This window comes from Cinclus cinclus, chromosome 1 (assembly GCF_963662255.1).
Source record: "Cinclus cinclus chromosome 1, bCinCin1.1, whole genome shotgun sequence".
NCBI classification, from domain to species: Eukaryota; Metazoa; Chordata; class Aves; order Passeriformes; family Cinclidae; genus Cinclus; species Cinclus cinclus.
This window is the reverse complement of record NC_085046.1, coordinates 49,648,068-49,672,118: the sequence shown is the minus strand read 5'-3', so window position 1 is coordinate 49,672,118 and position 24,051 is coordinate 49,648,068. Positions and strand designations below refer to the sequence as shown.

At 37.3% G+C, this 24,051-nt stretch overlaps 1 protein-coding gene across 3 annotated transcripts in view; it reads left to right on the top strand.

Moving 5' to 3' along the window:
- Positions 1-24,051, top strand: part of CUL1 (cullin 1) — a 50,095-nt gene that overhangs the window by 3,657 nt on the left and 22,387 nt on the right. For 2 of the 3 annotated variants that reach the window (XM_062510190.1, XM_062510200.1), the window contains exons 2-5: positions 9,278-9,574; positions 21,861-22,035; positions 22,742-22,909; positions 23,946-23,996. In XM_062510190.1, coding sequence (XP_062366174.1) covers positions 9,435-9,574; positions 21,861-22,035; positions 22,742-22,909; positions 23,946-23,996 — 534 coding nt within the window. In that variant the 5' untranslated portion in view covers positions 9,278-9,434. Of the gene's footprint in view, positions 1-402; positions 739-9,277; positions 9,575-21,860; positions 22,036-22,741; positions 22,910-23,945; positions 23,997-24,051 lie in introns of all 3 variants that reach the window. The other variant, XM_062510182.1, reaches the window with a different exon arrangement.

The following is a 24,051-nucleotide window of genomic DNA, read 5'->3' as shown; positions in this document are numbered from 1 at the left end:
TACATTATCCCAGCTCTGGAAAGAGCACTGCTTTAGGAGATGATCTGTGTTCCAGTGGGTATTTCTCTGTCAGTTTTTTCTTTACACACAGAACCTCTGATGTCATAAGAGAGAACCTCTTCCTGTTGCTGCCTTACCTCTTCTTATAAACAATACAAGTCAAAATCAAATACATATTTTTTTTTACTAAATCAAACATTGATTACATTCCATTTTATTTAATGTAATGTTTTTCAAGTCATTCTTTATCTAGGAACTTTAGAAAAATGAATGAAGGCTACTGTGAAAATAGGAAAACAGCAATTTCATTTTGCACTTCAGGGAATGTGTATAGAGTCATATGTAAATTTTTGCCAGAGTTGGTGTTTCTTTCTCTCCAAAATTGCACTCTTTCTTTGCCAGATGTATCCTGAAATTGTAAAAAGAAGCAGGTCATTCTCAACCTCTGTTCTGCTCTCTGGTGACCCTACCTGGAGCACTGCATTCAGCTCTGTGGTGCCCAGAACAAGAAAGATATGCACCTACTGGAGCAGATCCAGGAGAGGGCCACAAAAGTGATTAGTGATGGAGCACCTCTCCCATAGCTGAGAGAGTTGGGGTTGTTCAGCCTGGAAAAGAGAAGATTCCAGGGTGACCTTATTGAGACCTTCATTCTGTTTATAAAGGCGGACTATGAAAAAGATGGAGACTTATTATGAAGGTCTATGTTGACAGGACAAAGGACATAAATTTTAAATGGTAAGAGGATAGATTTAGATTGGTTATAAGGAAGGAATTCTTTACGGTGGGGGTGGTGAGGCACTGGAACAGGTTAACCAGAGAAGTTGTGAATGACCCATTTCTGGCAGTGTTCAAAGCCAGGTTGGATAGGGCTTTGAGCATCCTGATCTAGTCCAAGATGTTTGTGGCAGAGGGGGGGTTATTAGGTGTTGTTTAAAGGTGCCTTTCAGCCCAAACCATTTTATGGTTCTTGAATAAACAGTGGATCTTCAATGTGATGTTCTTAAAAAATTCCTTTGGATTGTTCCAGTTTTGGAGTCAAAATATTCCCTGCTTTAGATTGGTCTAGTGGATACAAGGCATTGCTTGACAGCAGGAACAAGAATAAAGTATTAAGAAAATGTATTTTCTCTGACATCTTTGTAGTTATTCACTAGATTTGAGTATCAGTTCAATACCATTCACTTCTGTTTTTCTTTAAATTAGAAGTACTTAAAGGTGTTATAAAATTCTTAATGTCTTTGGATTTCATTAGATTTCCTCTAGTTTATGTTGCTGTGTGTCTCAAGCTTGGTGTTATTGTGCAGAAGAAATGGATTTACATGTAGGATGGTGAGGATCATGATGGAAAGTTTCTGTAGTACAGGGAGCTTCTCACTCTGCTCTGGTAATGTACTTATCTTTTGAAGACATGCACACGTTTCTTCCATTTTATTGGAGACTGCTGGCTTTGCTGCTGAGATCCAGATGTATTTGATTCGTTAATATACAAGGTATGCAAAAGTGAAGTTTTATAATTTGAAGCAGGGACCTACAAAAATTTGGGTTATTAATAAGGCAATTTCAGCTGTAACTGAACTCAGAAACTGTGTAATTTTAATATTCATTTGATGTAACTTGGCTTTTTGTTGCTCTGTGTTTCAGGTTGGACTGAATATGGATTAGAGTTCAGAACTAAGGCTGGTGGTGTGACCTTAGTTCACCCTCTTTTGCTCTGCAATTTAAACCTAATTTCATACGTAAATTTGGAAGTTCCTCTAGTCTCACAGACAGTCGCGACTGTCACTTGGAAGTTTTATCTAATGTTTGGAGGACTGAATTAGGGGAAAAATAGGATTTTAGGAACTAGTTCTTAGTTTGTTAGCTGTTAGTCTTTTCATCATGCTTTTCATGGTAGTAATTTCATGGGCAAATGCTCTGCTTGCTGTTGAGCAGCCAAAGGATAAACTCTTCACTGTACAATTCAAAATGCTTTTTTAGAATGCTTCCATTTTCTTAAGAAAGCAGACTGTTCTGTTACTCTCTTTTTTTTTCAGAGGTTTGAAAAATAGGTTTGAAAAAGTTTTGTTATTTCTGAAAGTGTTCCTATGCTAGGATGCCATCATGAATAGGAGTTGTATAAAATCAAAGCTTATATCCTTAAGTAGCTACATTGATTTTGTTAGATTCGAAATCAGGCTTAGCTTTAAAACTTAGTGGTGGAAGCTTAATCAACCGGAAGGAGGATTTAAATAGGGGTGTTAGGGATGGGAGGCAATTTTAACTTTTACAAAATTAAGTTAAATTGTTTCACTGCTGTAGCAAAGGTGCCTGCTGCAGTCATTAGAGATCAAAACTGATGAAAAATTTGCTGAAAATGATACTGAATTTAAGCAGAACTAACTTTTTTTGTGAGGTATAAATTCTTTGCTCTAAGTTAAGGCTGCTAGAATTCAGACTTCCTAGCTGAACCAGAAAAATTACATACTAATTCCTTTCTAGATTTTAATGAGAAAGTTCTCATTCTTTTTTTGGGCTGACTGTATTTAGGCATCTGGAATTAAATGCATAAGAGGTGCACTGTTCATTGCCAACACTGTTTGCAGCAGTACACCACAGTATGAATCAAGATCACTAGCACATATATACATGCACTTAGTGTAGACATGGTTTAAAAGGAAAAATAAGAAAATAAAGAGGGAGTGGCTTTCGCAGGTCGTGATTTTATCACATGCAGGAAATGAATGTAAATAACTGCAGGAAATGAATGTAAATAACTGCAAGAGTCCTTGATTTATCCATTATTTGTCACTTCAGAATGAAACGTTAGTATGAAGGTGAATATGGGAGGAAGCTCTTCAGTATTTAAGCTGTGCTCTTGTGCTATATTCAAATGTCTGAAAATACCAGACTGTTGTCAAAAACAATCAGTGTGACTGTTACCTTTATTTATAAATTGAAGTGGCAAACTGGATTGCCTTGATCAATCCAGCTCTTGCACTAGTAATGAGAGGGAAGAAGTTGTAAAATTAGCAAGCTGTTGGGAAGAGATTCCAGACAGAATTGTTTTTTGCTTGTTAGCAACATGTCAATGGTTGTCTTAAAGTTGTTGGTAAGAACTGCTGCCTTCCAAGAGCATGGAAAAACTCTGTGTTGAAATATTATTTCAGGTGAAAATTCCTGTTTGTGTCTTTAACAGGGCAGTATGAAAGTGTATGTTGTGGTGCATTTAGTGCTGTTATAATGTTTGGGGAATTTGTATTTGGGTTCAGAGGCTTGCCCTGGATGTTCTGGTGGAGGTCATGCTGTGTCTGAAGCAAACTGGAAGACAATTCTAATGTTTCCTTGGTGGAGATCAGTAGGATTATGATGCTTTAGCTTATTAAATTTGATTTAGTTGAAGTTTTGATGTCTGGTAAGATCTTTTGGGAAAACAGTCATGTGGAAGAATTGTCCTTGCAGAATCATTAAGGTCTCTAAACTGGCCCAAGGTATTTAATCTTTTTCCTTTCTAAGAAAACAAGGTATAGTTATTACTCTGTCTTCTCCTTGGCATGTTGGGTATCTAGCAATTTTCGTGGCTTGTCCTCCTTCATTTTCATTTTCTGCATCTTCCTGAATGATTCAAGAAGTGCATCTTCATGTGCATTGTCCTTCATTATTTGTGTTTATTTGGGTTTCATTTGGCTTTGTTTAATCTTTTGCTTTCTTGTTTGATTTTTGTTTGGGCTTATTATGCAGGTTGTATGGTATATATGATTTAAGCCAGTGAGAAAGTGGGAATACTCATGGCTCTTTATTTTATTGTGGTGGTTTGACCCTGGCTGGATTCCAGGTAACCATCAAAGCCCATCCATCACTCCCCTCAAGTAGACAAGGGAGAAAAAAATACAGTGAAAGGCTTATGAGTAGAGACAAGGACAGGGACAGACCTCTCACTGATTACTTTCATGGGCAAAACAGACTGGACTTGGGTAAATTAATTGAATTTATTATTAATCAAAATCAGAGAAGGTTAATGAAAAGTAAAACCCTGCTTCTTGGGTTCTACCTCCTCCCCACCAGGAGCAGAGGGAGACAGGGGCTGAGGTATGGTGAGTTCAACACAGGCTGTCCCTACCACTGCTCAGGGAGAAGAGTCCTTCCCCTGCTCTGATGTGCTCCCCTCCCACAGGAGACAGTTCTCCATAAACTTATCTTGCATCAATCCTTCCCATGGGCTACAGCGCTTCATGGACTGCTTTGATGTGGGCCTCTTTCCACAGGGTGCAGTCCTTCAGGCACAGCCTGCTCCAGCATGGGTTCCCCACAGGGTCATAAGTCTTGCCAGGAAGTCTGCTCCAGCATAGGCTGCTCTCTCCGTGGGTCTGCAGATCCCTTGCAGAAGCCTGCTCCCACATGGGATTCCTATGGGCTCACAGCTTCCTTTCAGGCTCCTTTCTTTCACCTGCTCCGACATGGGTCTCTTCCACGGGCATCAGCTGGAAATTTCTACTCCTGTGGACTTCCATGGTCTGCAAGTGAGTTTCTGCATCCCTGTGGTCCTCCATGGGCTGCAGGGGCACAGCTGTTAGGGAGGTACAGTATTAAACACCCAAAATTTACACCGAATTTATACAACTTGGTCTTAAATTACTGCCAAATTACACATACTTGCTTCTGCTTTTTTTTTTTTTTTAATGCTGCACAGAATTTTTACCACCAAAAGACAACTTCTGGAAGGGACATTCATTCCACCATAGCTTATTAGTGAAATTTGTTTCTCTTCCTGAATGGGTTTGGGTTTAGTATAATTAAATCCAGTCACTTATGCTATTAGACATGACAAGAATATTCTCCTCATATTTGGAATTAGAAAAGAGATAAAATAAGTCTAGAGGTTGTGCCTCTTTATTGCATCTTTAAAACAGTGCTGTCTGGGCTCTTGGGTCAGCTGGGAAGCCTTTCTCTGAATCTGTAAGTTCTTATTGTGCAAGAAGCTGACAAGTTCAAATTCTAACTGTAATAACTGAAGTAAACTATTTTGAAGTATGTAATTTAGAATTAAGGGGTTGTGGGAGAACAACAGATGATGCACATGCCTTGGAGCTGTAAAGCTGAAAGTTGTATTGTGTTAGGATGTAAAAATTAGGTATTTGCTCCAGCAGATGGATTGGGATGCTGAAAATCTGGTGGGGTTTATTGTATTTTTTAGAGAAAAGCAGGATTAGCTTTCACATTTTCCTGAAGGCCTCTTCCAGCAAACATATCATTTTCCAAAGAAGTGTGATATCTAAAAAAAAAGTCTTTATTATTGGATTATCAATAGAAATCAAGCCCAGTGTTTTCTAATGCAATGTGTTCCTTTGCATATGAGGTTTATCTATCATGATGTGTTTCCCCAAGTAATTAAAAAGAGGGAGTAACATTTCTTTTAAGTTCTTCAAGGCTGTTTTAAAGTTTTGGCAGAAGTGTTACCTCCTTTTTTGTTTGAACTGTTTTAATTGCAGTACTTGAGTGCAGGGTTGAAAGATTTGCTGGCATTGGATACTATCATCCTGCTGCATCAAATTGTGCATATATTGCCTGAAAACTGCAGGGTTGATATTTCTCATACAAATATAGCTGCTCCTGAAGCTATAATGAAGTTTGGGTTCTCTGGTCCAAAGCTACAGAGTGGATGTTGCAACTCAGGCAGCTGGTTTTATCCTTGTAGCAGGTCAGCAGCAAGTCTGATCTGTTTGGGCAAGAAAGCACAGTGATGGTCATTTCAAGACCAGGTTGTGCATAGTCCTGCCAAGAGCATGTTGCAAGAGAGAGATCTCACTGATTTAAAGGTCCTGACTTAATTGTGAGGTTTTAATTCAGACAGTTGCGCATTGAGAAATCTGGCTTAAGAGCTCTCTCCCTCCTTGTAGCAATTAGGATGTTGGGGGAAGAGATGCAGCATAACTACTGTGGCCTTCATTTGATCTTCAACAATTCTTTGCCTAGGAAGGGGGTCTTTTTCATGTGTGAATCAGAATAATAGCACTTTTCACATGAAACAGAATTTCATATGTTTGTGTATAATAACAACTGTGCCAAGTAACAAAGCCTTGTGTTACCCCTGCTCTTTCTGTAAATTTAATACCATAGTTTAGTTTAACCATTAAGTACGACTGTATTTTTTCCTAAATATGCTTTTGTAGTTAAAGTATTATTACGTATTGAAATTTTCTTCTTGTTAAAGTAATATATTAATAACTGCCTTTTTTTTTTTTTGCACATGACTAAATCTGGAAAAAAATTTGTAGTACCTTATAGAATTAGTCATCTATCGCTCTATTTTCTGATTGTTAACCAGTAATTAAATGGAAGAAGTAAATTGTTTGAGTCTAGGAAGTTAGTGAGACGGTATTGTCATTCTGTATTTATGTGTTTAATTGCAAAATTCAAATAGGAAGCTAACTAAAGGGTAGTGAAGTAGTGTCAAATACAGTAGAATTATGACTTACAAAGAATATTTTTGTATAGTGGACTGCATGAGAAAATAAAAACCAAAATTAAGTTATTTTTCATAGTGTTGTTTTAATAGCTACATCCTAATTTAAATACAGAGGTTTACTTTAGGGGAAGGGGAGGGAAAGTTAATGAAGTGTGAATGAGGAGCACCTTGAGTTGAGAAGATTCTGGGAAATATGTAGTATTCATAGATACACCAGGGTTCATAAAAACTACAAGATGTTTAATTAGAGAAGAGAGTTAAACATTTCTATCACCACAGAGGGGGAGACTCAACATCTGCTGGTTATACTTTCTGCTAGTTAGCAAGGGGTTGGCCTTTTGTTAGAAGCTTTTATACAGCAGTTAAGTATTTTGTATTAGGAACACCGAAGTGTTTTTACACAAATGCACTCTAACCCCAAGCTGCTTGCTGTTGGCAGATTAATGAGTGACAATCAGTTAATTCTTACACATACTGCAGTTGTTGTGCGGTTGCAGATTCAGAACCATGTACTAGATTTAAGAAACCAAAGTGTTTCTGCTGTCCTGGATTGAATTAATTTTCTTGCTTTTATTGCAATACTGACTTAGGATCATAGTCCAAGACTATTGGGTGTGTAACATGCACAGAGTATTTCCCCCACAGTGGAGGTGAATAGTCACTTGTGGACCTTTGTTCTTCCTGGCTTTTGTTGCTCAGTCCAGAAAGTCCATTGTCCATTGTACCGCAGCAGGTTCAATTTCCAGAAATTAAAGAAGTTTAAATACAAGTAAGGTATGATCTAGATTGCACTTCAGCATCATGATGCGTGATTGTCACGTATTTTTAATAAGTAGCTTGCTGTAATCAGAGAAACAAACATGGCAGGGTTGAATTTTAGGTGTGTGTTTTCTAAGATGTATGTTGAATTCCTACTTTTCTGCCTAATCCTCTGAGTGACTTTCCCCTGTAAAAAAAAAAAACAAAAACAAGCTGTATAATCAGTTGTATGTCAGATTAAAATGAGACAGTACTTGTTGCTGAGATTCACATAATGAAAATACTTCTTGGTGTTTTTACTTAGAGCTTGAGATTTAAATGCGTATGGGTGATGGAAAAGCAAATATCTGAGGAGTGGTAATTTCTGTATTACTGTAGTAAGACGGTCATTGACTGAAAAGAATGGAAAATGTCTCTATCTCAGCTGGAATTTTTAAGGTCCAGAAGAAAAGGCAGAAGAGAACTTCAGGTAATTGGGTGGAGGTCAGGGTATAACAGAATACTTGGTCTTCAGAATTCTGTGAAGCCTGGAGTGGAACGTAGAATAGCCTAGAAGTACAACTTAATGGTAGGTCCTGAAGGAATATATTTTGTTTTCTGTTGCTCAGAGATCAAGAACAAATAATAGGATTTATTTGGTCTTAGCCTAGATTGTTATTGAAATTACAGAAAGAGTCATATGAGCCTTGGATGACATATTTATCATAAAGTTGTATTGCCTGTAGGAAAATGGAAAGCCATAGTGTTTCACTGTGGTTTGAATATTCCAGTCAATGTGCTCTAGGGTGCAGAATGACAGAGTGATTTGGGCTGGAAGGGATTGTCTAGTGTCATCTTGGGCAGGGACACCTTCACTAGATCAGGTTGCTCAAATCTCCTGGCCTTAAACACTGCTAGCGTCAGGCATCCCCAACTTCTCTGGGCAGCCTGTTCCAGTGTCTCACCACCACCTTCACAGTAAAGAATTTCTTCCTTATATACACTCTGGATCTCTTTTGTGAACCCTCTTTTAAATTAAAACCATTGACCCTTCTGTAACTACAGTTGCTAGTAAGAAGTCTTTCTCTGGAAAGACACCAGTAAGATTAAGTTGGTTCTGACTTAGTACAACTCTTATTTGTGGGCTCATTTTTTACATTGTCATTTTCTGATATGTTCTTAATTTTGTTGCTGTCAGGATAAGACATGCTAAAATTGCAAATATGTTTTTATGGACTTGTGTAAAAATGGATCTTCTCTGCCTGATGTTTTCAGTGGGCTTTTCTGGGTAAATGTATTCCTTCTCTATAATATCATGAGGCTGATTAATTGGTAGCCATCTTTTCACTGTGTCCCAAACTTTGTGCACCTAAAACTCATGGGAGTAGTGCATTTTCTTACTTTCTGATAGTTTCATTCATAATCCATTCAATATTTGTTCCGTATACTTCTGTTAGTAGTTCTTTCTTCCCACTGTTATTTAGTGTATGTCCTCTTGCTGGTCAAATGACTCTGAAGGAAGGGGTGTTTTTCTGCTTAGCAAAGAAATTAATGTAAGCATATGCTTGCCAGATAGAAAATTTCGCTGCTACAAAAATGCCTTGGCCTTTCGGGCTACCTGTAATAGAATCTCAAGTCTGGAAGAGTTATTGATAACTGAAGAAAAAGTTATTTGTAGTATCTTCTGGTTAATCTTTGATTCCCCTTAAGGATGTTTGTTAAACAGTGAGCTACCACAGAACCCAATGTTGCTCAGAAGTACTGAGTTTTTCTGTTGAATGGAAAGGAACTGTTTACACTTGCTGGTAAATGCTGCTTGGAAAGCTTTTTACTATTATGTTTTGTTAGCAATGGGGTTTTGTTGTCAGCTGTGCTACACTTACAGTCTTTGGATAATTCTGGGTACTAAATGTCTCATTTTGTAGTAGATTGTTGAATTGCAAAATTATGTTCCTTGGTTTTGGTATTTCACATCTTAAGATGGATTTTTCATGTGTAAATGACAGTATTTCAATGAAATAATAAATTTCATATGTTTAGTGTGGGTAAATTTTGACTGTTGTGTAACATGTATGTTTTCTTTTCCTCTTGCAGGTCATCTTCCTGGGAAACATCTTTTTTTTTTTGTAAAGAATATATTGCTGAGTTGCTGTGTTTAATTGAGTTTAGAATGCTACTTGACTTGTGATTCTGATGGAGGAATAACAAGAGCTCAGGCTGCTGCACTGGAAGACTTTACAGGAAATACAAAATGTCATCTAATAGGAGTCAGAACCCACATGGACTTAAACAGATTGGTCTCGACCAGATATGGGATGACCTAAGAGCTGGAATTCAACAAGTTTACACCAGACAAAGTATGGCAAAATCCAGATACATGGAACTCTACACGTATCCTAGTGCCTATTAAAGTTAATGCTTTCACTGCAGGTAGATTAGAGATAGCTTTTTACTTTTTTAGACACAAAATTGATCCAAAACTGTTTCACTTAATGGTCTTTAAGAATGCATGGTTTTGTTTTGAAGATTGGCCTTTTCTGTATTATATTACTGGCAAATAACAGGAACATTATGTTGTCTGGAAAACTGGTTTCCATAATTATTAAGGCTATCTCTGCATTTCAGGTTTGATTACTATTATCTTTAATAGAGCACAATAGAGATTTTATTAATAGGTCAAATTTTGAGTCCACAATGCACACAAATAGAACAGAAATTCTTCTTTTTTTCTGTTAGTCTTTGGTATTATGCTTCAGGTCTTACTGATAATCATATCCAGTTGCTTGGAAATTTTTCAGTTGTCATTTTCTCTGTAATACTTCACTTCTGACTTTATGGTGTAATTTTCCAGCTGGAGTGAGAATGTCTCCAGTGGATTTTGCTTTAATTCCTACCTTGCATGGGAGAGCTGTTTTCCAGCATCTCCCCATTCTGAGTGTTTTTATAAGATGCTGGAAGGGGGTTAACCTCCTTGTACAAATATGCTGAGGTACTGTTTTTAAGTTTATAGGAAACTTGTTTGTGTTGGGTAGTGTACAAGGATTTTTTAAAACTAATTTAAAGGAGAAATGTGTCTGTTGTTGTACTATAGCTTTGGTGTTTGACTTTAGAACTTTACTGAGAAAGGAAATTCTTTTTATTTATATAAATATATAAATAAAGCATATTTATTTATATATAGGGTGGCATGTAAATGGATTTGATGACCTTTGTTTTGCATCTTTTATTCTGCCTTTACTCTTGTAACCTTGTACTGCTCATCACTGTTTAAGAAGGTGCTGGTTCTACACACTTTGCTGTACATATGATAGAAATGATGACTGAATATATTTCCTATCATTAAGTAGTTGTACTGTTTTTCTGTATCAGTATTTAGAGTTGGAGTTTTTAGATGAAGTTACTATTCTGAATTAGTGTCAATAGCTGTTGCTGGAACTGATTTGGAATTGCAGCATATAAAATTTTAGTCTGTATTAATTTTTTTTAAAGCACAGAACTTCTATAAAAGAGGAGCTTGAAGGCTGTAAACCAGTCAGTTCTGTATTTCCCTGGACTTTCTAAGGAAAAGTAGAAAAGTTTGTCTGTACTTGTAATCTTAGCATTAATGTGTATTATCTTTTCTATCTGTGCCTGTAGAATCCATGCTTCAGGGTGTGGTGGGAGAAGCCCTGAGCAGCCTGATGAGTGCTTGTAGGATACTTCTTTAATAGTGATGGAAGGATGAAATAACATTTGTTTAGGGTCAGAACTTTTCCTAAGATTTAAAAGTAGTGATTTCTTGCAGCACTAGGTTCAGCATTGGTTTTGACTTAATGAAACAAGTCTGTAAAAGTTGAATGTCTGATAGAAATTTGACATGTAGTAGAGCCTCAGAGTTTTTTCTTCTGAGAGCCTTTAATAATCTATTCTTGTTTGTGAGGTCTGTTAAGCAGGGCACTTGAAAACTAAGTACTAATTATAATGGTAATGGTAAAACTGGCTTTTTCCCTCTCCTGACATTCTCAAAGATGTTCAGAATGAAGTTGTAAAAGGGATATGCTGTCTGTTAGTTACTTATTTCCTCCTTGCTTCTGTTTCACGGAGTTGTTGGTTCAAAAATAAGGACTGTTTTTGTTAATTTTGTAAGTGAATTAATTTAGGGGGTAATTTTGGTGGTAAACTTGGATTAATACAATAGTTCAATAACTCGATTTTTGATACTTAGTATTTAATCTACTATGAAGATTAGCAATGTATTTTGCATCCTATACCAAGTACATGTGTTCAAAACTTGTGCTTAAAAGATTACACCCCCTTCAAAGCAGTTACTGTGACATATTTGCTCAGTCTTTGTGTACAGCAAGTCTTGTGGTCTGGTAGACTTCTATTTCAGGAAGCTTTGCTGATCAACCAGCTTAGTTTGGAAGGCAGAACAGCTGAAGATGAGTTTCAGCTGCAGCTGTAATTGGGCTGAAGATCAGCCCTACTTACAAGAATGTCTTGACAATTGACAGTTTAGTCTTTCCTCATCCTCTTTTGTCCTCTTTCTCTCTTTCCCCACACACTCCTTTTTTTTTTTTTCTTGTCAGGATATTGCTCCTGAAGTGGATTTCATTTCACTCCTCTAATTTGAGGGGAACTGTGCATGCAAGCAAATCTACCTTCAGTCCTATATCTACTATCATCTTTTCAATCAAAATTGATTTGAGATGTAGAAGGTTTTGTTGTGCCTTGGTCAAGTCCCTTTGGAAAAGAATTAGAATAGTTATGCAATTCAAGCAGTTCAGACCTCTGTCACACCTGCACTCATTTTCCTTGTTTAGAGGGTCTCTTCTTGTGAAACACTAAATTCAGTCTCTTGAGTACAGGCTGGAGCCTGTGCTTAAGGTGGGTTTTTCCCCTTCATTTCATTGGGAGCAGAAACAAGTCGATTATTCCAGGAGTTTCCTAGATTGGAGAATTCTGAAGAGGCAAATGAAAAATGTTTCTGAATGGTGGTTACCAGGTTTCTCATCCGTACTTCTAGATTTATTTGAGCTTTTAGTTGCAAGGTACCTTTTATTGAGAGACCAGATGATCATGTATTTCCTTCTTGTGTGGTTTGTTGTTTTGGTGTTTCATTTTTTTCTCCCACATGTGAGATTCTTGAAAATGAAATCCTGATGTTTTTCCTGTTCCTTACTCAGATATTATGTAGTTTCTAGTACTGAAGAGCCTAGTCATTCCTACAACAGTAATTCACATCATCTGACCACCAGTATTACAAGCTAGCTCAGAATTACATGCCAAGCATTAACTATTCCAAAAAGAGAAATACTCAGTAAAATTAACTAGATTTCTAGGAACAATAGACATAACAGCACTACTAAGAGTGTGAGGGTGTGCCTGTTTACCCTGTTTTCTGTTTAGTGACTATTAATTTGGAGGCTGTGATCCACAGGACTTTTAAAAAAAATTCAGTATTAGTGGTATATGTATACATAACACCTCCTGGTGGCATTTAGTCTGTCTGGAGGAAACTTCAATTAGTCTGTCCAAGAGAGAACTGTACTTCTGTGTAGCAAGTTTTGACTTTCTCTTTTGAATAGATGGTTGAAAAACGATCGCTTGGTTTACTAGTTTATTCTTACTTGTTTATATTGCTGTAGGCCACTGTCTTTATAGCCACCTCTTCATAATTCCACTTTGCAGTGATAAAATATTCATACATCTTGTGCTATTTTCTTCTCTTTTGGCAGAAAGTGATGTCTGTTTTTCAAACTAATTTTATGGTGAGCCTGCAATTTATTTTCCTCAGACCTCTTGGCATGAGAGGATGAATTGGGTTTAGTCAACATTTGTATTGAAACTCAGTGGAGACAATGAAAGAGTTTTGTTATTTTTCTTGTTTTATGTATATTAAGAAAATTCTCAGGCCAAGTACTAAAATGTCAGAAAACTTTGCTGCACAGTATCAAAGCAGTGTAAGTTTTCACAGTGGCTTAGAGAAAGAGCTGAATATCTTTCCTAAAATACTTACCCTTTTTGTCAAAGCATACCACATCAACAGTTTTCAGATAGCATTGGTGAATGGGAAGATTAGTGGTGTGCTTCTCTGTTGTACCCGTGCACTGGTATTTGAAATGCCAAAATTTTGACATAAGCTCATGCTTTCACTGCCCTGATTTACAAAGCATAACCTAAAAAGCATTTTTATGGATTCTTTTAAACAGTGTAGTTAATTTATGCCCATACAGAACAGATTAACTTTTTTGTCCAAGTTGAATATTTAAAGAAAATTTGAGAAAAATGAGTTCAAAGATTCCAATAGCTATTAGTTTATAACAAATAAGATATATATCTGCATGAAGATGTCTTAAAATGTTTTAATTAGTAGGAAGAATTTATAATACTGTGGAAGGTATGATGTAGTTGTTTAACTATGATATAAATTGCAGTGTACAGATTGCACTGTTCAGATTGGCTTTCAAAGTCTTAAAAAATGTTATATATGTAAAAATTACACTGTTGGTTTCAATACATTCTTAGAATACATTTGAGTAGTTGATTGGCAGCATGGTCATATAGGTCTTGTGTGGAAATTTGAAGAAAATTACTGAATTTATTGTGATTTAAAATTTGCTCATCTTACACCAGTAAATTGGATCTTAAAAAAGTGTTTCTTACATTATTCCACTGTTAGCCATCATTAGTAAATATTTTCAAAATAATTGCTTGAAGTTTGTCAAGGATAGGTAAAGGCTAGGCTCTTCTGTCACATTTCATTATTTTATGAAAAGTCTTTGCTTACTGTAATTCAGTTTTGTCCATTTATTTTAACAAAGTGGTGTCTAGTGAATATCCATTGTATCAAATGTAAGTAGCTGTATATCAGAAAAGGTTATTGTAATCATTTTATAAAACTGGAATTTTTTCTCACATGCTAGCAAGTGATATAGGAAAATTCTGTGTTGAACATTAAATAAGTGTAGTTTAAAGTTTACACTTTAGAAATGCCAGATGACTGAGGATAACCTGTCTGTTCATAAAATAGAAAGTGTAAATATATTTAACTTTTTTTTCCCCTGCATGTAGATTCAGCACCAGTACTGTGTGTTGACCAAGCAAACTCATGAAGCCCTTTTCCTGGCATCCATTTGCCAAAGTCTTTTGTAGTTGCTTCTATTGCAATCTTTTTCCTTTTTGAATTTCTGTGTTTTAGTAGGAGTTTAGATCAGCAGATGCACTGTTAAAAAACTGTTAAAACTGTTAAAATATTTTATTTTCTAATCACATGAATCTGTTGTTAACAGGCAGGTATGTTCCTGGTTTTTTCTTTCTGAATAGATTATTATGCTGTTTCTGTGCCGGAAAGATACTGAGGTGTTAGGGCATGCACTTTTTATTTGCATCTCGGATGCTGTTCCACTTTCTCTTAAGATTCTGTCACTCTAAGCCATCCTTTCACTTCAATGTCAAATTGTTTAAGGTCACTTTGGATACATCAAGGCAGCCTCTTCTGTCTGCTCGTATTAGTCTTATTGTATCTTACTTCATAGGACTTCTCATGTTCCAGTTAATGCTTATATGAAACATGAAGGTAGAAGTAAATATATTTATTGACATGTTTGAAGGGTATATAATATAGTTTTCTTATGTGGAAAGGTACATATAATTGTATGCATTTGTGTGTATTTGCAAAGATTGCATCTTCAGTTTGAAGGAAGGGCAGAATATGTTTATATTTGTGCAGTCATTTCCTTTCTTTATGCACTCTTCCACAATGATTGCTTCCTGTTCTACTTGCTTTTATAGTAACCAAAAATATTCTGCTCAGAACAAACCTCTGTCAATGCAGAGAAAGAAATTTAAAAGCAACCTCAGTTATGGAGGTTCTTACATTCCCATTTGGCTTTTTTGTGTTTTCCTTGTAACTCAGTGCTTCTTTGTGATTCTCTTGCGTTTATGCCGTGGAGAGGGAAACAAGAAGTTATCTTTTACTCTTCAGATGGCATTTGCTGAAAGTGTCTCTGATCTCAGACTTGTAGAAACATGTTTGAGCTGAGTTGTGCCTGGATTTTCATAGCAGCTGCATGGCTCATGCTGTAATAGCTCCTCATATCTTGCCGCAGTCCTTCCCTGACTAAAATGGTCTAAAATTGAGTGATTTAGCAGAGCAGTTGTATCAAAACTAAAGACTTAAATGTACCTATTAAAACTTAATCATTTTTTTGCACAAGTGGTAAACGTGTGGGGGTTGAGTACAAGATCTTAATTTTGTTTGTTTCCTCTGGATTGCTTTGTGGGGGAAACCCACACTTAACAGATGATGAACTGAACATACATAAAAATCTCTTGCTGATACCTCCCTGAAAATAATTAAGGTTTCTGGGGCATTTGTTTTACTGCTGCTCCTCGCAAAGCTAAAAGTGAGTGTTCAAAACACTTGTTCTGAAAAGTGATTGGTTTTTGACAACCTTATGATTTCAAAAACTTGTGCAAAATTCCTTCATCCATTTGATTCACAAAACATTAAAGTCACATAGGCATGTCCACTTCTCTTGGCAGTTTCTCTTATGTCTAGGGTAATCCAGCCTAGTCTTCTAGATTTCAACAGAACTTGAATGGCTTCAATTTTGAAGAAAATACATAAAGCTGTTCTTCAGTAAATGTAATAATCTGTGTGGTTTGTATTAGAAGTGGTTCTACAATAATACAAAGCTTCTGTAATCTTCCCTAGCAATTTTCCTATCAGTGTTTTCAGTAACTCTCTATATGATGTTCTTGCATGCCTTTGGTGTAATCTAGGAAAATACAGATTTTTGACAGAAGTGGAACTAATCTCAGTTTAGTCCCATAAGCCAGCTACTGAGACTGAAGTTAATTACTGCTTAAGGTCTGTGAAACAGCAAATTTATACCTAAAACTGATCTTTATAATAAAGAGATTAAAAGTAATGAGAAAGCAATTGTGATTGGACAGTTGTTCGGCTTGTGTTATGGGCATCTCTGCGCTATAATTTTCTATTGTATTGTGTTAATTCTGCTTCCTTTCAGTTTCTTTAATTTGACATATCTGTTCCTCACACAGACTAATTAGTTATGTTTACTTTTAGTACCAAAGTGGAAGAACTCTGGGGACTTGGCTGTGCTCGTGAAAGGTGAATCAGTTATTACCTCAGCAGAACGGTTTTCTTTTAAAAACTTTAGGACCTATGCAAAACTGAGTGATTTGTACTCATCAGTGTAGACTGTTGAGTTCTTTCTTGTGTGTTGAATTACAAAACTGATAATTTTTCTTATATAACTTTGGTTTCCAGTTACTTCCAGAGGAAAAATCCTATATGGAGTACTTTGGTAGTTTTTGAGGGCAGAGGGTACATTAGAGTTGACCATGGCAAGCTGAAGCTTGTATTTTGTTGGCATACTTGCTCAAAATATGTGTGCAGTGCTGCTGAAAGAGCCTTTTTGCACTTCCCCTGTGTGGACACAGGAGTTCAGATCTGCTTACCAAAGGGTGTGGAGACAGGGAACACAGTTAGGTGTAGTGTTGGTTACTTTTCCAGTCCACATGACGGACTGCCTACATGGAGTCCCATGCTTACTGGAAACTAGCTGGCAAGTAAACTCTCTGGATGGATTGTGTGTTAGGACCATTTCCTTCAGTGGATGTAATTTTATACAAGGATTTAAGTCCATTAGGGTGTGGCAGCAGGGGATGATTTTTTTTATCTTCTGTTGCCCATTTTTAAAAACTGAGCCAAGGCTGTCAAAAGTAGTGTAAATTATATTGATGACAGAGGTGGTAAAATTAATTTGTCTTTGGCTACTTTTTGTTTTGAAGACTTTTGAAGGTGAATAAAGTTCTGAAAAGGATTTTTCGTCTTGACCTGCACAATACTGAGTTATTTTACAAGCTTTCTTGCAGTTTTCTACCTCAAATTTATTTTAGACAAATAAATTCAATTTCTCCTTCACTGTAGGGAAGATGTAGAGGTTAGAGGAGATTGATCTGTTCCTCCTGTAGATGGTTTGTCTGCTGGGCCAAATCTGAAGTTCAGTAGCCCAAAGCTTGGGGATCAGCACAGCTTCACTGTGGTTCAAACTTTTCTATTGATGAATTATCTTCTCTGCTTGTTGTGGTATGCAAATTGCTATACAGAATTGTGCAAGTGCCCCCCAAAATGTTTCCTGGTAGCTGTTTGCATACGTATATAGCTTCCAGCATACAAAGCAGTGAGGGATTTATTTTGCCTTCTGCAACTAGGAATTCTTCTCGTAGTGTTCCCCTTGGGATTCTTAGATGGACTGTTATACACTTTGTTGTAGCAGTAAAAATATGATTTTGTTTTGAATATGTCAGTCTTTCTGTCAGTGGCTTGCTCTAGCAGATGGGGGGCCAGATTTAAACAGTGTGAGAGAGCATGCTTTATGTAGAGTACGTCAGAGTTACACTTGCAAGCAAATTGCCTCTACGTGGGCAAACTAACTTCTGTTTGACTTGTGTGGAACAATGAAACTAGAGCACTTCAAAAGTGCTGTCTTGGACTCTTTGGCTAGCAAATCTCAAACCAGAATAAAAGGCAAAGATGAGCATACTTTTGTTGCGGGTATGAGGTGATTACTGTCAGATCTGGACAAAAGGTCTCAGTCTCTGTGTTTACTTTACAAGCAATCCTGGGTTTAATGGTAAATTGTATAGGTTACAAAAAAGCTTTTGCCTTCTAATCTTGTATTTTATTTTTCTGAAGGCTGTTGTGATTGTACAGATTAATAGAATGTCTTTGTCAGGCAGTACTCTCAAAACTGCAAGAATTACCCTTCATCTGGACAGTCTTCATATTTTCAGGCTTGCTCAAAGCCACTTGGGATAGGAGAGTTAGGGGAAGAAGGAGGTAAGACTGTCAAGAGGATATTTATGAATCAACCCTAAATGCCTAGTATCATGATGGAGAGATTTTCCATAAACAATTTAGAGTAATTTATATGTTAGCTATTTCAAAATTAATCTGTGGGGTAAACCTGCTTTTCTTGTTTGTGGCAAGAAAGTAAGTTGCATATCTAGAGGAAGATGGTGGTGTTCTTCACTTGAACAGGGAATTCTGAAATCAAAGTGTACACAGTAAAAGTAGCAACAGTGCCAGGGAATTTGAACAAACAAATAACTAGGAGGTAGAAGAAATCATTAATGTCCAGGAGATCAGTGGCTGATAGAGATAAGAGGCTGATTAAAAGTTCAGTTGCTTCAATTCAATACAAATGAAGGCTTTATGTTATTGGTTGACATGATGGGAAATGTAGTTTTTTTGTAGTTATTTGGCATCTGGATAAGGTAACAGATAAGAAATAAATGTATGTACACTGTGTATTTTCAAGAAGGATTAATCTTCGGTGAAGAGCACTACTTCTCTGCACAGAATGCAGTGCCGTTCTGGGCAAGCATGTAAATGTAGGCTGTGAGTAGGCTTTCCTTGCAGTTTGATGTGAAGACCCTGAGCCTTTCTGATGGTGGCATGCAGGATACTCTGATCATTAAACCTTGTCGAAGGGTGTGTTTTGTCCATGAAGATTTTTATGAAATTATTTGCAAGGAAGTTAACTGGATATTTGGAGATGATTTTCTTCTTGAGCTTTACTACTTAAAAGCAAATCTGTTTATAATATCTGTAATGCATCATGTATTTGTAGTTTATAATTCTCTTGGTATTTATTTGTGCTGATGTCTTCCCATTTTATTGTGCTGGACTTTGTGAAGGGAAAGATAAAAGTCAAGTCTCTGCAATGTGTTAATTTCCTAATTTATGGCGTGCTATGGAGGAAACGTGTCTAGTAGTTAAAGCTGAATATTCTTGTGTTGGGTGCTAAAGTATACTGGAATGCCCTGCCCAGGGAGGTGCTGGAGTCACTATCCCTGGATATCTTTAAAAAAAGACCGGATATGGCACTCGGTGCCATGGTTTAGTTGAGGTGTTAGGGCATGCATTGGACTCAATTATCTTGAAGGTCTCTTCCAACCTTGTGATTCTGTGAAAACGCAAAGCCAAATTAAACCTTCTAGAATTGGTTAGTATGGTGTTTTTAATAAGGAGTGTGACTCAAAAGCTTGTCCTTGGGCTGTCAGAAGAAGAGGGAGGGCTCAGTAGCTTCGTTTCTGTTGCCTGATTGTTGTTTAAGTCATTTGGGTGATTTTTGTTGTCCGGTCTGAGTCCTTATTGTTCACTTTGGATGGTACCTAGCTAGTATATTTTTCTTGCTTGTGAAATGAAGCTTCTTTAAGGAAGCCTTCTTACTTGAAGTGTTTGGGGCAATGTGACTTCTGCTTACTACTTTGGAAGAACTCTGAATATTTGAATTTTTTAGATCAGAAAACAGAATGTGTTTTTGAAATGTTACATGAGCAGTTACAGCAAGTCTTCCAGGCTGTAGTAGTATAAGAAGAAAAATATTGCTGGCACTTGCTAGGGACGTCTGCTGCCTCTCTGATACCTGGCTTAAAGATGTAAAGAGCAAACTTCCTACCCTGGGACAGTTCTCAGATTTTTCAGGTAGGCAGCAGTGAAGTTGCAACAACGACTGTAAAAGTAATCAATAGACACTTCAGGACTTTGGGGTGACTGGTTAAAAGATCAGAAGATGAAGTAGTTTTCACCTTTCTCTTTCCAGTTTCAAGGAATGATGAAGGAAGAAACAGGAAGAGCTGGAAGATCAGTACTTGGCTCTGAGCCTGGTGTCAGTGGCAGAATTTTTTGTTTTTTTTTTTTAAATCAGACCTAGGTTTATATGATACCAGACCTGCTGGTGACAGATATGGTATACCTGTCTCAGAAAGGGACAAGTATCTTTGCATATACCAGAGTTACCAGGTCTTCTAGAGAAAGGTTTAAACTAGATTTGAAAAGGAAAAGGGGTGAATAACCAGGGGGGAGCATGCCAATGTTTGAGGGATGGTGTGCTAGTGAGGTCCTTCAATCTGATATCTCAGTAGAGGTAGGTGATGGAGATCCATGGCAGCAAAGAAAAAAGGGTCCCTGTGTTAGAAACCACATCATTGCCTTGTCACACAGGAATTAGGGCTTCTAGCCAAAAAAAAAATTGGTGGGATCAACAGCCCAGCCAAGTGCATCTGTATGAAAGCATGTAGCACAGGCAGCAAGTCAAAAGCCTTCTTCCCAAGGGCTCAGTGCTGGAGCCAGTTCTGTTTAATCTCTTCAGCAATGACTGAGACAAGGGGATCAAGTGCACCCTCAGTGATTTGGCAAAGGACACTGAGTTGGTGGAGAGTGCTGATCTCTGAGTTGGTGGAGTGTGGGTGGGCTCTTCAGAGGGGTTCAAAGAGGTAGGACCAGTGAGCTGAGGCCCGTGGTATGAGGTTCAGCAAGGCAAAATGCTGAGTCCACAACAACCCCAGCAGTGCTGCAGGTTGGGGGAGAGTGGCTGGAGAGCTGTCCCATGGTAAAGGACCTCGGGGTGCTGTTTGACAGCTGTCTTAACATGAGCCAGTGTGTGCCCAGGTGGCCAAGTAGGCAAATGGCATCCTGGCCTGTATCAGCAATAGTGTGGCCAGCAGGAGAAGGGCAGTGATGGTCCCACTATACTCAGCACCTTGAATCCTATGTCCTGTTCTGGGCTTCTCACCACAGGAAAGACATTGAGGTGCTGGAGCGTGTCCAGATAACATCAGTGGAGCTGGTGAAGGGTCTGGAGTACAAGGGTGATGAGGAGAGCCTAGGAGGGAGCTGGGGGTGTTTAGCCTGGAGAAAAGGAGGCTCAGGGGTGTCCGCATAGCTCTCTACAGCTACCTGAAAGGAGACCGTAGCCAGGTGAAAGTCATCCCTTTCTCCCATGTAATAAGCAACAGGACAAGAGGAAATGGCCCTAAGTTGTATCAGGGGAGATACAGGTTGGATATTTGGAACACTTTCTTTACTATAAGTGTTGTCCTGCATTGGAATGATATGCCCAGGTGGGTGGTGAAATCAATGTCTCAGAAGATATTTAAAAGACCCTTGGATATGGTGATAGGGAGATGGTTTAGTGGTGGACTTGGTGGTGCTGTATTAATGGTTGGACTCATCTTAGAAGATAAGTCTTTTCTGATCTAAACAGTTCTTTGACTCTGATTTTACACTGAAATTTTGGGATTAACTTGAAGCCTACACTTGGGTTTTACTGAATCTCATCTTACAGTGTGCATTTAAATGTTTGTTTGTCTCACCATTACTGCTTTCCAAGTTCATCTAGTGTGCTAATCTTATGTGGCCAATGAAGGATGGTGTTTGAAAGAGCGCAAAAATACTCTCTTGTGTTTTTAACTACTGAATGTTTCTTGAGGCTAGTGTCAAAATTTTGTTCAGTTCAAATGAAAGCTAATATATTTGTAGAAGACCAGTATAATAGATCAAATAAATTCCATTTATATAATCTTATCAGCAAATCCCACTGCTTGTTTCCTTGGTGGTCTTGTTAAGTAAGCATTAAATAAATTTAACGTTTGGGTCAGTATTTGCAGTGCCCTCAGCAGTCTGTCACAATTTTGCTGCAGATAATTCTGCTGAAAATTACTTAACTTTCTTAGCTGTGGTTTGATTTGATATGTGCATCTTGCAATGCATTAAGTAATTGATAGTTGTATAAATAATAGCTTATTGAAATTAACATTGTTTTTCATTGTATTTTTAATGTCTTATGGTGGCAAATATATTCCTTAACTTCCCTGTCAGTCATGTGTATAACTACTGTACCAGTGTACACCAGTCTAATCAAGCACGGGGAGCTGGAGTACCTCCTTCTAAATCAAAAAAGGGCCAGACACCTGGAGGTGCTCAGTTTGTTGGCTTGGAATTGTACAAACGGCTAAAAGAATTTCTGAAGAACTACTTGACAAATCTCCTTAAGGTAAGATAGGGTATGAGATTGATCTGCACTTGTAGTAGCACAAACTGGGATGAGAAGAAAAGCTGTATCAACAAGCTTAGAGGTATATGCAGCCACTGGAAGTAAACTGAATCATCTTAAAATGTGCTTTTGCCTCTGTAGCCATTAGAATGTTTTGTTGGCTTTACCTCAGACATAGATCAGTCCCTAAGCTTGTACCTGTGTGCTGCTTTTCCTCTTCAAGCCACAACAGCATTCCTGTGTTTTATAGAAGTAATGTTACATGACATCTTAACCTCTCCTGTATTTGAGCAAGAATAGCTAGACTTTCCAAGCAATTAACCAGCATATTAGGAATGCTAAAAAAAATGAATGCCTATAATTTTGAAAATATGTGATGGCAGCCTTTATTTTAGTTTAATAAATAAACTAATAATAGAGCTGGATTTTATCTTGCAGCCAGAGTGACAGGGGTTTCTTCTGGAGCCTTATCTGTGCTGTGCATTATTTTCCCAGCCTTTTAATTTCAAAATCTCCTACTAGCTTTGTGCTTTATTAATGTAGAACTAAATGTATTAGCAGTATGTTTCCTATAAATAAATTGCATGGTGTAGATTTATTACACAGTCATATATGTGTATATATATGTGTATGTATATATACACCCTGATATGTCTTGGTTGTACCTTAAAATTGCACAACAGTAGTGGCAAACTTCTAATTTCAGGATGGTGAAGATTTGATGGATGAGAGTGTGCTGAAATTCTACACTCAACAGTGGGAAGATTACAGGTTTTCAAGCAAAGTATTGAATGGGATATGTGCCTACCTCAATCGACACTGGGTTCGTCGTGAGTGCGATGAAGGTCGTAAAGGAATATATGAAATTTATTCAGTAAGTAGCTTTTTGAAGTGAATGATTGGTCCATTCCATCTGCCATGTTTGCATAATCATCCTATAGGTTGCTCCTTGAATCTTGTAGGAGATTCATAGAAATTTTGAAGAAGTGGGCAAAATGGCATTCTCCCTCCTTTCCCTACTCCTTACCCAGTATATTTGTAAAAATTCCTAGGGTCTAAGTCTGTGAGATGCTTAATCTGCCTTGTATATATTGGGACTTCCAGCAGTAGACTATTGAGGGTGTCTGTTTCTGAGTATTTGCTACTTAGTGTTACCTGTGTGCCTCAGCATGATCTTGTCATCCCACTTAGAATTCAGCCAAGCATTTCAAACACCAAATGAAGCAGTAAAGAATTTTTTTTTTCTGATAACTTCATTACATTTATACAATTTTTTTTAGCATCCAAGCTGCTAAGTTTCAGATGACGTTTGGTTTGTAGTTTAAGTTATTTTGGTACAGTTCTGAAAGATTGATACGTGATCTTGATAATTTTTTTAATGTGAAGTAATATAAATAAGAACTTAGCTGCTGTATCTCAGATAACTAAATGTTTTTTTTAAAATAAAGGATAATTACTGTCCTTACTGGTGAAGCATTAGAGAAGTGCTGTCTATTTTTCTGCTTTACTAAAATAATTTTGCATATGGTAGAAAAACAGTTGGTATCCTTAGTTCCCTTCCTCTTAACTTTAGTAACCTAATGCTAAGGGACTATGTCAGCTTGGAAATTGCCAACAGAAAAAAAGCTGTATGTTTTCAAAGTAACTCAAAGTGGGTTTTGTTAGTTTCCAGAGTTGGCAGTGGATCCTCTGGTAGAAAAAGGAACAACTTAGTAAAGTTAGTGGTAAAGCCGGTTGTAATATTAATGAGAAACAGTCTCATTGCTTGAGAAATGTGTGTGCCAAAATGTAGTTTTAGAAGTTCTGATTAGTTAGCACACTACTTCAGCTTTCCTTAAAGGGAATTACCCTACAAGTGTATGTAAATATTTTCTTTATTCCATCTTTCTTCTCCCTTCTTTTACTTCTAGCTTGCCTTGGTAACCTGGAGAGACTGCTTATTCAGGCCATTAAATAAGCAGGTATATGTATTAATATATTACCACTATAGTGTTATTTTATAGGGTTAATTTCATA